Consider the following 14461-nt stretch of genomic DNA (forward strand, 5'->3'; position numbering starts at 1 on the left):
GCAGGGAGTCGTTGCTCCTGTACCTGCATGTATTAAAACACACCAGCTGTTGCTGGCACTAAGCCGCCAAGTGACCGGTAGTTACCTGATCCAAGTTTATATTAGTGCCTGATGTGGACAGCATGTCGGTATCTGCTATGAATGTCTGGAGTGTCAACTAGTGCATAAAAAGTTATGTAACTCATTCGAACAGTAGCCTAAGTTAGCTTTCGGGCTAACTAGTTTACAGACACACTCACCTCTGTCTTGGTTATGCGGTGTCGAGCCAGCTTCACGACAGCGAAATTGCCCTTTCCTAAAGTGCGCTCGATGTCGTAAAAGCCCACTCGGACCGGACCCCGGGTCAGCGGTTTTTGGACAGTGTCAGCCATGACCATGCTGTTCTGGATGGGACTGTTTGTGAGTAGGAGGCAGCCAGACGAGCAGGGGACACACTGGGGGCTCACAGCTACAGATAAAGACGAAAGGAAAACAAACCGCCCGCCGCCGCCACCACCGCTGTTCGAAGCGTGTCCATTAAAAATAGACAAAGTTGATTTCTGTGTTGCCCTGCCAGCTTGATCGCCAGTGTGGCGATACTATCCCGTCAGTGCAGCGATACGAAGCAGGCCATTTGCTGAACCCGGGGGCTGTCACACCATGTTCTCCAATACAATAGAGCTATAATATTTCAGCTCGAGGTGCCTCTATCAGCCACAGAGCACACGAGTTGACTTGCAAAGAGGCATCATGTTCTCTGGTTGACGTGTATTGACGTCAGAGCCATAGGGGTATTTGTACAGGGGGCGGGGCCACCGGGCCGCTCCACACTTCAGTGCCAATTGGTTGCCAAGACAACCAGACCCACCTCTTACGTCAACCGGTAAAATTGCTATTCTGAAATCTGTTTGCTTGCCTGCCCTGCTTGATTGCACGCTTAGGTAACTTTTAAGTTTCGTGCTGCAGGTGTTTGATAGGCTTTGAGTCGGCAGAGACTCAAAGAAAACATGATTTTTGTTATTAAATCTTAATAGAATGAATTCTAAATCCGCCTGAAACTGCACCTTTACTTGTTAATAGTAAGGAATCTGCAAGAATCAATGAAGAAAATAGCCTAAAATAATATGAATAGAATTAATATTAAGATAGAAAAAAGTAAATTTCACATGATTTCTAAATCTAGTCATATAATCCAGATACATTGAAATTGCTATTACGAATCTCTTTACTATAATATAAAACATTGTATAATGAAACATGGCAGGAGCTTATGTGATACTAGACATTTCATCAGCTACAAACACAATTTGGTCAGCTGCGTGTATAACAGCGCCATCTGTTGGCAAAAATAGCAAATTGCAGCAAGGCTACTAATACTGTTCAGAGGTGGTATTTCTGCTTTACATTTTTATTCATACACATCTACTGTAACGTGACACAGACACTCCCCAACAAATGTATACAGGTACAAACACATTTGAACATATTAATATAATAATTTAAAAAGTAATGAAACCACAACATATTGCAAACAAACTTTTATTTGACACCCGAAGATCATGTCATGTTAGAAATGAAGCACGCATTCACACCCTGCAGTGGTTTGCCTCAGCTCATGCAGTGACAGACCAACACGGAGCAGAGGATTACTAAGCGGGCAGGCAGAGCATACACAGCAGCATACACTTCCTGAATGTAAGAGTTCCAGATGTGCTTTTGGCATTTCCTGTCTAAGATTCTCCAAGAACACAGTCAGCCTCTCCTTACTGGGCTTGCTTTATCTTTCCAAAAAACATACCCAGCAGCCCACTCACAAAGAACACAGGCATTTGTGTTCAGATGTATGTCCATGATTATTTGAAGATAAAAGAAAGGCATATGCTTTTACACGCTAACACTGATGAATGACTACATTAAATACTCAGATGATGGTTTAGTTTCCCACACGGTCAGGTGGAGTCGGGAAAAGCCCGCAGCTTTGAGGTTGACTGGGGTCAGCAAAGTTCAGTCATCAGTGTTTCCACATACGTTGTCCTGTTCCCTGACATCAGAGTCCAAACAGGAAGCCTTACACTGGGCTGACACCACTCTTTAGTTTTAGAGAAAGGGTCAGAACAGCCCATAAATAGAACAACTCCACGGCCATATAGTAAGACAAAAGGATCTTTTTTTCCTTGTGTTTCATAATATCTGACGTCAGTGCAAAAAGGTTGAGTAGTTTAATTTTGGATTGTTTAGAGATGAGTAATCTTGTGTGAGTCCTCAAAACTTGCACTTATTCCTAGGGTTAGTAAAAAAATCCATGCCAAATATATCAGCACTGCTGCTCAGCAAACCTGACCTGAATCAGTATGGCTTATTTGAGTTCATTAATGCCTCTTTGAAGCCAAAGCCTTCGTGCTGCTGACATCTTTTGTTGGAGAATTTGTCCAGATTATGTATGTTAATCTTATAGCGCCACCATAAGGGTGATATGTGTTTTTCTAAGAAAAGTGTCTCAACATCTATTAAATTGAATACAAACATTTTATCTAAGAATTCCTTTAGTTTGTTACCAATTATCTGCAAGACTAATCTGACATGCCCATGAGCCTCAGGTGTTCTCTGCAGTGCACCTGTGAAACATCAACATTTTATCAATAGCCTTTGTTAGCACGTGACAGTGGACAAGGACAGTGTCACAGGGCTGCTAACATTTCTGCTGAAGCTTTGTCTAGTTTAATAATAAAACGTATTGGGAATAGACTAGCATTTAATGTAACCCGTGTATTAAACTTTATTCCAACCATATGCCATGCTCATATTCACAATTTCACAATTAGCCTTACAATTGGCAAATCTTTGGGATGCCCCGCTTCAAGAATTTATCTGACTTGCAGATTTGAATAAGCTGGCTGCTTTAGAATGCAAAAACTGGAGATACATACACACTGGTGAAAAGTTTTTGGAACATAAGTTCAGGCCGACACAGCCACGTGTTTAGTTATCCTGCACCACACCAGCATGTGGTGTACAGGAATGAAGGGATGGAGAGCAGGGTGTTCCTGTGTCTAGCTGGGTAGATAGTGGGTATAAGATTGATGGACACTAACATAGACCACATTTTTCTATCCGTAAATCTCATTTTCAACCCAACCAGCATGCCGGCTCTGACCTCTGCAGGTCTCATAGATGTCATTGTTCACAAAGCCACTCTCCTTTACCACGCATGACACATTCTCATAATCGTCACACTGGGATTCCTGGGAAGGAGCACAAGGATACTTTTTCATGATGTCTACCGGCATGCTGCTGTCCAGAGCAGTGTGGTGCAGTTTGGTAATGTCACTGAAGGCGTAGGGTCCTTGTACAGCATAAGGTGAAGCTGTTGTTGTCTTCCACGGTTTGGATCGGCTGGGGTAGCTATCGGTTTTTGTGTTCCTCCTGAATATAACAAATAAATACATTAAAATAGGATCAATGCATTGTGCTGCTCATCCTAGAGATTCCTACTGTACAGGCCACTGAAAGGGAGCAAACACATTATGCTATACGTTTTCAAAAGCATACTTTTCTCAGACCAAAGGCACTATACGTGTACTTTATAAGTTATACTGTATATAACCTGAAATCAATTTTGCTTGCATTGAAGAGGTTGAAGAGCTGTACTGATGTGACCTATTAAATAATCAATAATGCATATCACACAACTATATTAATGACTTAATTAATGCAGAACAAAGGCCATTTAGCCTTTTTAAAAAGCTTCTTAATATGTCATTGTAATCTCTGATCTGGAAACATCTTGTTTCATATTTGAAGTACAACAGATAAGTACATGGTATTGTTTTTTTTTGTAGAACAGCTTTTACTTTTCTACTTTTACCTCTTGGCATGCTTTCTGTAGCAGAAGAACCCAGCAGCTGCAAACAGCAGCAGCAGGAGAGCAGGAATAGTTGCATACAGGATGTAGGAGACATACGGGGTGTTCTCTGAGAAAGATACTGCAAAGGAAAGAGGAATACTTCTTAGTAGAGCACAACTTTTTTTTAGGATGGCTTTATAACAAAGATTTGTATCCTTCAACAGTTAGGGCATGTCAGAGGGCATGTCTTCCCCTAAAAACATAAAGAGCTTCCACTCTAGTGAAAGGATCAACAATAAAATATCATTTATTCTATGTTTTAGATTTGTTTCTTACCTGATGACTCTGGTAGTCCTATTTTTATCTTCTCATCTCTTTCTGCAGTTGAGGAAACGTTTGGCCTTAGAGATGGAACTAGAACAATCAGAAAACAAATTACCATCATCAGTTTATATTTTTTTGCAGATGTATACTCTTGATTTCTTCCAAAAGAAACAATCAAAGCAGGAGTCAGTATGAGCGTAAATGTTAAAAGCCTCATGTATAACAAATTCTATATATTGTACCTAATTGTTAGAATGCTCCCATTGAAATGTCCTTGTTAGTAGTTCATTTGATCACATGCATCCTTTTGCACATTAGTCTAAAGTAGTAGTTTGAAGTAGATATTGTTGGTAGTTTGACGTTTTTTCAGAATGTAGGTGAATACATACACTGATAATTCACTTTTTTCCTGATTAGCATCTTTCTTCAATGGAAACGTAAAGATATACATGCTACAAAACTGAATACAATTATTAAAAATTATCATTTTTATGTCAACCTTAAAACATTGAAAAACAGTGCTCTGAATATATTTGGGCGTCAGATGCCTAATTCTGTAGTTAGAAGGGACATCTTTGTGGCTGTTAATATCATAGTCAGTAGCATAATCATTTGTAAAGTAGTCTTAAGATTTAAAGTAGAAAAACTGCGACATCTGTGATCTGAATCCCAAACACCCTGCTGATGTTCATTTTCCACAACATCGCGTGCTGCTGTGTGACTGCAGTCTGTTTATCGTTATAACTCTCATCATATATACTGCTTTAGGCTTCTTTACGATGGTTCTGGTATCAACCTCGTTACTTTAAACTACTTTTTAAAGAATAAGAAAGTATAATGTTGGATTCCTCTCAACAATGCAAAGCGTCGTCCAGCACTGCATGCGAACTTCAAAGACAAAAAAACACGTTCTCTGTAAAAAAAAAATGAAATAAAATGAATGTTGGCCATGAGGGTTGTGCAATAGGCCGCCATTGTCAGTATGTGCGTCTGTGTATTGTGTTTGTTCAAACGGTGTATGACTGATGATATGTGTATGTCTCTTAATGTCCACTATGTTTGTATATGTACATGTATGCGGAACTGCAGGACGGAGTCCAGAAGAAATGTCCTTACGGGGACAATAAAGTATATCGTACATCAGGCCTATTCAACTGGCGGCCCGCGGGCCGGATGCGGCCCAGAACCAACTCCCGAGTGGCCCAGCCTCCCGTAGCCAAATTCCTACACTAGTACAGACCATGAACGCAACACTCCGCGTTGCATAGAAACCACCAAATCACAACGCAGCACGTTTTTTGAAAGTGCATATAGTGGTCCTATGATAGCAACTCTAAAACATGTCCCTCTCAACCCCGAAGCGTAAACAGAGACAAAACGGTAATTGATCTTGTGGAGCAGATCCAAGTCAAGCTGGACCTTTTCGCGACCGACTTGAGCACGGGTCGGATGCTGCATTTTCCGACGCTCCCCAAACACATCACATCTCCGGCACAAATCACGGATGTGATGACAGATTTCATTGCGAGGTTGAAAGAGAACTTTGCCGGTCGACTGGATGGACTTGCTCTGCCCACAGACGTGATGATGGGCTTTGCCAGAGACCCCTTCACTGTTGCAATAGAGGGGGACGTATCAACCAGAGCAAAGGAAGTGGTTCCCTGCATCGACAAGGGGAAATATACACTGGAACTTATTGACATGCAGCGCACTAACGGGCCAGCGAAGTTTTGGAGTGATGTCAAAAAACAGCAGTTCCCTAACGTTCAGAAAGTAGCGATCTGTGTGCTCAGTATGTTTGGATCAACATACACATGTGAATCAAGCTTTACACACATGAACTCAATCAAAAGTAGCACTCGCTGCTCCCTGACTGACAGCACTCTTCACCAATGTCTTAGGATTGAGCCAAAAATCACTGCTCTTGTTCAAAACAAAAAATGTCCCTTCTCCCATTGAGAAAGTCAGCGATGACAAATCACAAATGAGGTGATAGTAAGCACCTAGTTTACTATAGTAGACGTGTAGTGTAGTATTCATTCATATAGTTACCCGTATCCCTTGTTATGGGTTTGTGCACTGAAGGGTTTGACAGTTCTTTCTGTATTCATTTAAATGCACTTTGTAATGTGTCTGGGTCAAATGTGACCAAAACGTATGATTTTTTTGTTGTTACTTGTAAAGTGAAAAAATAGTATTGCTACAGTACTACCTCTTTGTGTTGCATTGGAGCTCTTTAGCTGTTTTTTTTTGTATGTGAGGACATTTATTAAGACTGCTATTATTGTATTCAGTAAATGCACTTTGTGATGTGCCTGGTTCAAAAAAAATAACCTGAATATTTGACTTCGAAAGCAAACAAATGTAATGCTACAACTGTGCACTTTTTTTTCCAGATTCTGTTAAGTTAATGCTAATTTGTTGTGTTTTTATGCACTTTTTGACGTACCTTTGTTAGATGAACAATGAATAAAAATGGCATGTTTTTCATCGCAGTAATATGTGTTGGTTTAAAATGTGTCACTACCCGCTTTTTACAGGCCGCTGAATGTCTGGCCCAGCTGAATTTTGTAGTTATAAAATCTGGCCCAACTGAATGTGTAGTTGAATAGCCCTGTCGTACATCATACATGTACTTTGCTGATTGAAGTGACCTGCAGATTATAGGGTAAACAACCCAAACCTCACATACATTTCGACCACTAGAGGTCTTCATTTACACAAGGGAAGGGAAGTTTGCATTTAAGTGATAACAAAATAGTGATGTGATGGTTTAGTCTTTTCTTAATCTAACTATAAACACATAAGTCCCTTGTTTACTTTAGCAACAGCAACATCATGCATACAAGGAGAGTGTGTGTTGGATAGTCAAGTGCATGTCGTACCTGCATGTGCTTTGTCCCCTTCCTCTGTAAACACTTGTACTTTTTCTGCATAAAAAGATTCAATATATAAAGCACACATTCAAGAAACATTTCACATAAGACAGAAACAGATACAAGATAAAGAACATGATAAACCATTAGAAGAAAGGAGTACAAATTAATTAAACAAAATAATATTTGAGCCTCTAACGATATTCAGAGAAGTTAACTGTATAAAGTGAAAAATATGTCTATGGTACAAATGATGAACACACATTCAGTAGAGGGTTGTTTCATATGTTTTGAATATCTTAATAGGTATTTAAAACAATAGGTTGATTTAAAAATAAATAATTAGACATACAGTATACCCTAACAAAGGCATATATTTTGTTTTGGGTAGAGCATTAATTGTATTCAGGCAATTAACAACCAAATTGCACATTGCTGGTTTAGCTGTAGCCATAAACATTGGTGGCAATATTTAAGAATTGGATTTTGACAGGTACAATTCACATTTATTTGGACATACGAACAAACCAATACAAAGTGTGCTTTATGTTATTGTTCATTTTAGAGCAGTGAGGTACAACAGCAGTGTCAGTGATCTCCTGGCTCACCTTCTGGGTATTTGCAGACGTAGTTGTTCTTGGAGTTGCAGTTGTCATCGTTCCACTGGAAAAGGAAATGCCCTTCTTCGTCGGGCGGGGCAGAGGGCTGGTAGTACAGAACCACACACATTTCAACACCACACGATGGCTCATCCCAATGCCAGTTCCTATAGAAAAAATGATGCAAAGGTTCAGACATGTACCACTATTAAATTGCAGAACTCGCATTATAGCATACAGAGTTTTGACTCTGTATATGTCATTCCAAAATTCTTTCAAAGGACTGCAGACATTCCATCACTCCCACACGCATGACTTTATCCAATAACCTTTTAAATCAGAACTGACTGCAGCCTTTTTTTTTTTGCCGATATTTTCTAGTGTTCTGTGTCCCTGAAGATCCCTCATACAATTTCCACTGATGCACCCAAAACATTCATACATAAATAGTGAGAGGGTTTTAAAAAAAGAAAGAAAAAGACCTGAACTTGGCCTTGCTTCCATCCAGCCAATAGTACTGCGAGGGGCACCCTGGGCTTGTGCTCCCGGGCCTGTACCGCTGTGGGCTGCGGCGGAGGCCAATCCAGAAGTCTCCATCTCCAGCCTGCAGCTGCTGTATGAACCTCTCCATCAGGCGCTGCTCGCTTTCTGTTTCAATGCTGAGCAAGTCTCCTCCATCCGACCTGCAGGCCTGCCTGGCATCCTCAAAGGTCAGCCTCCGCCTGCTCTCCTGGATGTAGGACACCTTGTAGCATGGACGCTCTGTCCCGCGCCGACAGATCCTCTGGCCTGAACACCACAGACAAAATAGGGAACATGACAAGATGATTAGTAAAGGATATTTTTGTTTTCTGAGGACTTCCTGTGGCCCTTACGTGGCAGGAAGATAATCAACAACCTACAACAAAACAGATAAGGAACCAGAGATGTTTGCCAAAGTGTTCCCACACTTTTCTGCAGCGTGGGTAGAGTAAACATGGTAGTGCAATTACAGTGTAAAACCTATATTTTTAAGGGCTGGAAAAAGATGTGTTGTTTTCTTCGTTATTGGTTTTGTGCCATTTAAAACAGTTTGGATGTAGTACTGTTAAACTCTGACATGTTTTAAATATACTTAGATTCTGACCACGTCAAATGCAGTGGTTTGCTGAGGGGGAACTCAGAACTGAAGTTTGTTGTCTGAATGGCTCATATCACATGTAGTGTTCAGTTGATAGACAATGAGTTGACGATGATGAGAAGTGCTTCTAATGTTACTTTTGCAGAGAGAGCAAACATAAACAACCAATACAATAATGACAAATATCTCAGACTTTTATCCTTTTTATATCCACCTTAAAACATTGAAAAACAGTGCTCTGAATATATTTGGGCGTCAGATGCCTAATTTTGTAGTTAAAAAGGGACATCTTTGTGGCTGTTAGTATCATAGTCAGTAGCATAATCATTTGAAAAGTAGTCTTAACATTTAAAGTAGAAAAACTGCGACATCTGTGATCTGAATCCCAAACACCCTGCTGATGTTCATTTTCCACAACATCACGTGCTGCTGTGTGACTGCAGTCTGTTTATCGTTATAACTCTCATCATATATACTGCTTTAGGCTTCTTTACGATGGTTCAGGTATCAACCTCGTTACTTTAAAATACTTTTTAAAGAATAAGAAAGTATAATGTTGGATTCCTCTCAACAATGCAAAGCGTCGTTCAGCACTGCATGCAAACTTCAAAGACAAAAAAACACGTTCTCTGTAAAAAAACAAGATGACGAAGTCTTAACTTGGAAATAAAACATACCGTAATACACTTTCAACAAAGTTTAAAAGTGTTGTGTCTTTGCTCCGAAGTGAATTCTTACCATTTATTTTGGACGAGGATCCAGGGTAGAACAAAACGGCGATAAGGGTGCCAAACAGCTTCATAAAATCCATTGCTACATGTTCACCCGAATGTGTAGCACACTTAGTGTTACAATCAAGGGTAGCTGAGTTTTTAACGAGTTTAGCGTTATATTTGCATGTAAACAGGCTAAAGATAGAGGCAGCAGAGTAGTCTAGTCTGTCCAGTCAGAAGTGGGGTGACTACTAGTGGAGGCGTGCATATGGCGTCTGGCTGGGAGGAAAAAAAAACAAGAGTGACATTGTCCAAGATTTTAGCTTTGAACAGAAAGTAGGCTTTTGTGGATTTTCAGTGGTTCTTTACCCTCTACGTAAACTCAAACCACAAAAGTATGAATTTGTACAGCCTGTGTATTTTTCCTAATTAGGAAAATCGCATTTCACATGTAGTAATGTCATTATGGTATGAATAGAGTACCTTGTTCCAAACATGCATCATGCTTCCTGTATTAAAATAAACAATAAGTATCTCTCTTACACACACACACACACACACACACACACACACACACACACACACACACACACACACACACACACACACACACACACACACACACACACACACACACACACACACACACACAGATTTAGTGCTGTCTGGGGAAAAGAGCTCAGAGGAGAAAATGAAGCGAGGAATCAGAAACAGACACAAGGTCAATACAATAATGGTGCGTTTCTAAAGGCACAACTACATGTTTCCCTTTTTTCTGGTGAACATACTCATCTCATGTGATGTGAGTTTAGCAGCACTTTAGCAGCACTATAACAACATGTCTGAAGTGCATGTCTTAGTGTAAGTGTTAAAAAGCACACACTGAAAACACAGAGACAGACGCAGCAAGGACAAAAAGTGACATGGGAACAGAGAGATTAAGAGGAGGAGAGAGAAAGATTTGAACAGGAATGCAACCAGAGAAGGAAGCGGAAAGGTTTTTTTTTCTTCAGAACCATACTTCCTGTTCATTGCTTTGGTTTAGTTTCCATGCAATGCTGCTTCATTTCCAGAATATGTGTGATTGGGAAACTTTGGAGCATGGGTTACGTAACAAAAATATGGATTTTACACTGCCTATCAAAAATATGAGAGTAAATCAGAGTCAGAGTAAAAGACTGGAAGACTGTCAGGTTAAATATCGGCCTGCTTCAGTTACTGTTGACTATTATGTTTTTGTCAGCAGCACCACATTACAATACTGAGATAGGCTACACATGTGTTTATGCTATGGTGTCACACAATGATGGATGAATGATCAAATATTTCAAAAATGTCAGAGGCACACAATTCTAGACTTATAACAGTAACAGAAGTCAGCTATAATCCCACCACAACCTGCAGTTTATCCTCATCTTGTGTTGTATAATTTATAACAACATCCACCAACAGATGACCTTGGAAGGAGAGTAATAAACACCAGCTCCTCTCCATGGAGAGCCGAGACGACTGACAATCACAGGCTGTTTATTTGTCTGCAGTTTACCCGGCTTCAGGCCATCTGTCTATCTGTTTTCTTTTCTGCTTTTAACACAAGGAGGTGCGACATGCGTCTTCTTTTTATCAGATTGAGCCTCCGGATGCTCGTCACGAGTGACCCTGAATTGGTTTTCCTTGTTTTGGTCTATCAAAGTCACTCAAGTTTGTTAAACTAAGTGTAGATTTATGCAAATGCTTCTCATGTGATGAAGAGCTGTGTCCTGTCTTAAAGATTATCTGTCCTAATCAGGAATGTACCACAGATCATTTCACAGCATGACCTTGACAGTAATGTTAAACTGCGTATCCAGATGTTGTCGTAAACATTTTTAATGTGGCTTATGCATTTGAAAAAATGCATCAACAACCACAGTGGCCATAAAAATTAAAAAGGTAGCCATTTAGAAATAGCCCAATGAGCAATAATGGCAGTTGGAAGGTCTTTTTGTAGAGAGGCACATCCCTTCAGGACTGACACATTGTCAGATAAACACGCTCAGATACCCTGAGGCAAATATTAACTTGCCTGCAAGCCCTGTTTCTCCTACTCTCTGTGAAATGCAAGCAGGTTTTTTATATTAGTAAAGTACACAATGTTAGTTAAAAAATTAGAGCTTCCTCAAACTATATTTCGACAAGGAAACCTTCTTCCAGAACGTCAATATATGGATATTGATCAACATTAAAGCCAATATATCATTAGTTGATACTACACTTAAAAGGGGTATATTTCTTCTAGTAAATCGGTAATCCAGATTTGGTATTTGGTGTGATTTCTTGATTCAATGTATACATATTTATTTGTTTATTTGTTTTTTCCACATTATTTGTGCTTTTTCTTGTTTACTGGAATGGATATATAGAAACAATGGCTGTCATTGTTCAATAAGAAGGATGTTGTGTCTCTTTTTGGTTGCACTCAGCAACCCGATGAATCACGAGTCCCATCACACGCAGAGCACAAGGCAATTGAGCTCTGTTTAATTTTGGCCAGCAGATGACACCAAACTCCTGATCAAATGGGGCAACAAGAAGCAACTCCCATTCGCCTCGAAATTCGTTTTTGTTGAATGACACCAGTGGTACATTTACCCAAGTATTTAATTCACGTATACTCCACACTATTTCAGAGGGAAATATTTCCCAATCCCTTGAAACAGTGACAGCTTATGAAACATCATGGTCTTGCTGTGGCTCCTTGTCTTTTTCAAGTTGTTCCACCAAAGATATATTTTTCCTTTTAATTTATTTAATGTTTTTTTATATTTACATAACTGCCTTAAACATCCAGTATTTATTACAAAAAATAAAGAATGACAAAGTTCAGTTGCAGGTCTTTTTTCCCCTCCCCACGTCAAGTCCCCTCTGATTTGTCTTGGGTCACTACTGAGGTACGCGGCAACTATGTTAGAAACTAATGGAAATACCTGACTACTTTCTGTAGAGTAGCAACAGCTATAACACTATCCCATGCATCAGTATTACCAATCAAATATGGTCAATTATGAAAACAGTCTCAGGGGACATTGTTCTGCATAATGAATACACTTTTAATTTTAAATATATTTTGATTATTACTTTTCTTTTACTTTGAAGCTATTTTAATTTTTTTTCCAATGCAAGACTCTTAATTGTAGTATCGTTCACAGCGCTGTTTTGGAGAAAAGTACATGAGAGCAATATGTCATGAGAAGAATATTTTTTGGCAAATAATTGTTTCACATTCAAAAAAACTCCCCCAACTTTGGAGTCCTGCAACTTTTCATAATGTGCCATTCTTTCTTTTTTTTTTACTATTCAATTTAAATCTAATCATCTGCCTTACTATACTATACATGCTGAAAGAGTACAGTATAATGTCATCCAAACCTTCCCAGTATATCTTCTTTCTTACTAAACTACATAGATGTCCTGCCCTGGGCCCGTTTTTCATTGTTTTCTAATGTGATTGTATGCCAGCGACCATTTCTCCTCTTTGTAAAATGATCCAGTAGAGATGCACAGTCCTTGTTGTAGCCCACTGGCAGCCTGCTCTATCTAACGTTGACTGCCCTAAAGTTAACGTACACTTTATGCTTAATCTGAAGAAGGGACATTCTCTCAATCATTGATTATCTATACAAAATCCCTATAGTTGGAGATACATGTTTTTATAATTGGAGAGTGACAAAATGCCACATGCTGTAAAATAAACTGTGCTGTGAGATGTTTACATGATTATATATCAATGGTTTGTTAAACCCATCGACCCAACAGTTTAGCATTATTTTCAGATATCTCCATCCAGACATTGTGTCTGGCTATGCATGCAGGGGGATTACAGCAACATGAAACGAAGTATGGGATTAGAGTTAATAAGAGAAGCCGACCATTCATTTCCAAACAGGTGTCCTGGGAGGAAAAATCCTTGAACACAGACGAGGACCGAAGAGAATGTAAAAGTGACGCATCTGTGGATAGTGTAACAAATGTCTTCTCTCACCAGGGGCACAAAAACATGGATGCTCCTTTTTCACATGTCTGAGTGACAATGGCGCCTTTCAGTAGAGAGGCAACACTTGAGGCCTATAGCTGTATACATTACGTGTAATGCAGTTCTATGGAGACAAAAGGGGTGATGTTTGTCATGCAAAGGAAAGAAAATAAGGTTAATCCTGGCAGGCTAAGGACTTCATCGCTTGTGGCGAACATGATCACCTTTCAAGCATTCAAGGTGTTTTATTCTCAAAAAAACAATTTGTTCTATTCGTGACAGTGAGTCTTTGCTCAAGGATTTTGGAAAATGCACTTGTTTTTTGGTGCAATGTGGTAGATTTGTAACTTATATGTAATGATGTACAGTATCTCAGTTATTCATTACAGAAGATATCAATACAGTGTAATTAGGAAAAGCATAAATGGTGTTCATGTATTCTCATCTGCAGGTTTGAGGTTAAATTAGTGAAATGTGGATGAAATTTGATCATGTCTAATTATTAGGTTGATAGTTTCAAAATACATTTCCTTTTTCTGAATTTCAAAGTGTATGTACTAGGTATGTACATAGCTTTTATGGTTATATGATTTTAGGTTACAGTAAGCACATAGCCAGCAGCTATAACGTTCCCTCTCAATAGTCATTTTTTAAGCGAGAAACCTAAAACAGCAGTTGTACAGTAGTTACTCTGAGTGATCTGTATCAAATCCCACTGACACTTTAATCTGCTCGGTTTAAATCTGACAGCAAACGCTGCCAGAAGCTGCTGCTGTCTAAATCAGGAGTCACAGAAACATGGATTGTGTGTGTGTGTGTGTGTGTGTGTGTGTGTGTGTGTGTGTGTGTGTGTGTGTGTGTGTGTGTGTGTGTGTGTGTGTGTGTGTGTGTGTGTGTGTGTGTGTGTGTGTGTGTGTGTGTGTGTGTGTGTGTGTGTGTGTGTGTGTGTGTGTGTGTGTGTGTGTGTTTGTGTGTTTGTTCAAAAGGGTATATA

At 39.5% G+C, this 14461-nt stretch overlaps 2 protein-coding genes across 3 annotated transcripts in view; both read right to left on the minus strand.

The window, feature by feature from the left end:
* Window positions 1–750, minus strand: part of sik2b (salt-inducible kinase 2b) — a 42936-nt gene extending 42186 nt beyond the window's left edge. For both annotated transcript variants that reach the window (XM_079675093.1, XM_079675092.1), the window contains exon 1: window positions 240–750. In XM_079675093.1, coding sequence (XP_079531219.1) covers window positions 240–377 — 138 coding nt within the window. In that variant the 5' untranslated portion in view covers window positions 378–750. The remainder of the gene's footprint in view (window positions 1–239) is intronic.
* A 754-nt stretch (window positions 751–1504) lies between these two features.
* laynb (layilin b) lies at window positions 1505–9748 on the minus strand. Its single transcript, XM_079676187.1, has 7 exons — window positions 9481–9748; window positions 8105–8411; window positions 7632–7789; window positions 7033–7077; window positions 4160–4237; window positions 3845–3962; window positions 1505–3402 (listed from the first exon to the last, which is right to left on the minus strand). Exons 1-7 carry the CDS (start codon window positions 9551–9553, stop codon window positions 3087–3089), a joined length of 1095 nt encoding a protein of 364 aa, XP_079532313.1. The 5' UTR covers window positions 9554–9748; the 3' UTR covers window positions 1505–3086.
* Window positions 9749–14461: the final 4713 nt, after the last annotated feature.

This window comes from Notothenia rossii (genome assembly GCF_949606895.1).
Source record: "Notothenia rossii genome assembly, chromosome: 4".
Taxonomy (NCBI): Eukaryota; Metazoa; Chordata; class Actinopteri; order Perciformes; family Nototheniidae; genus Notothenia; species Notothenia rossii.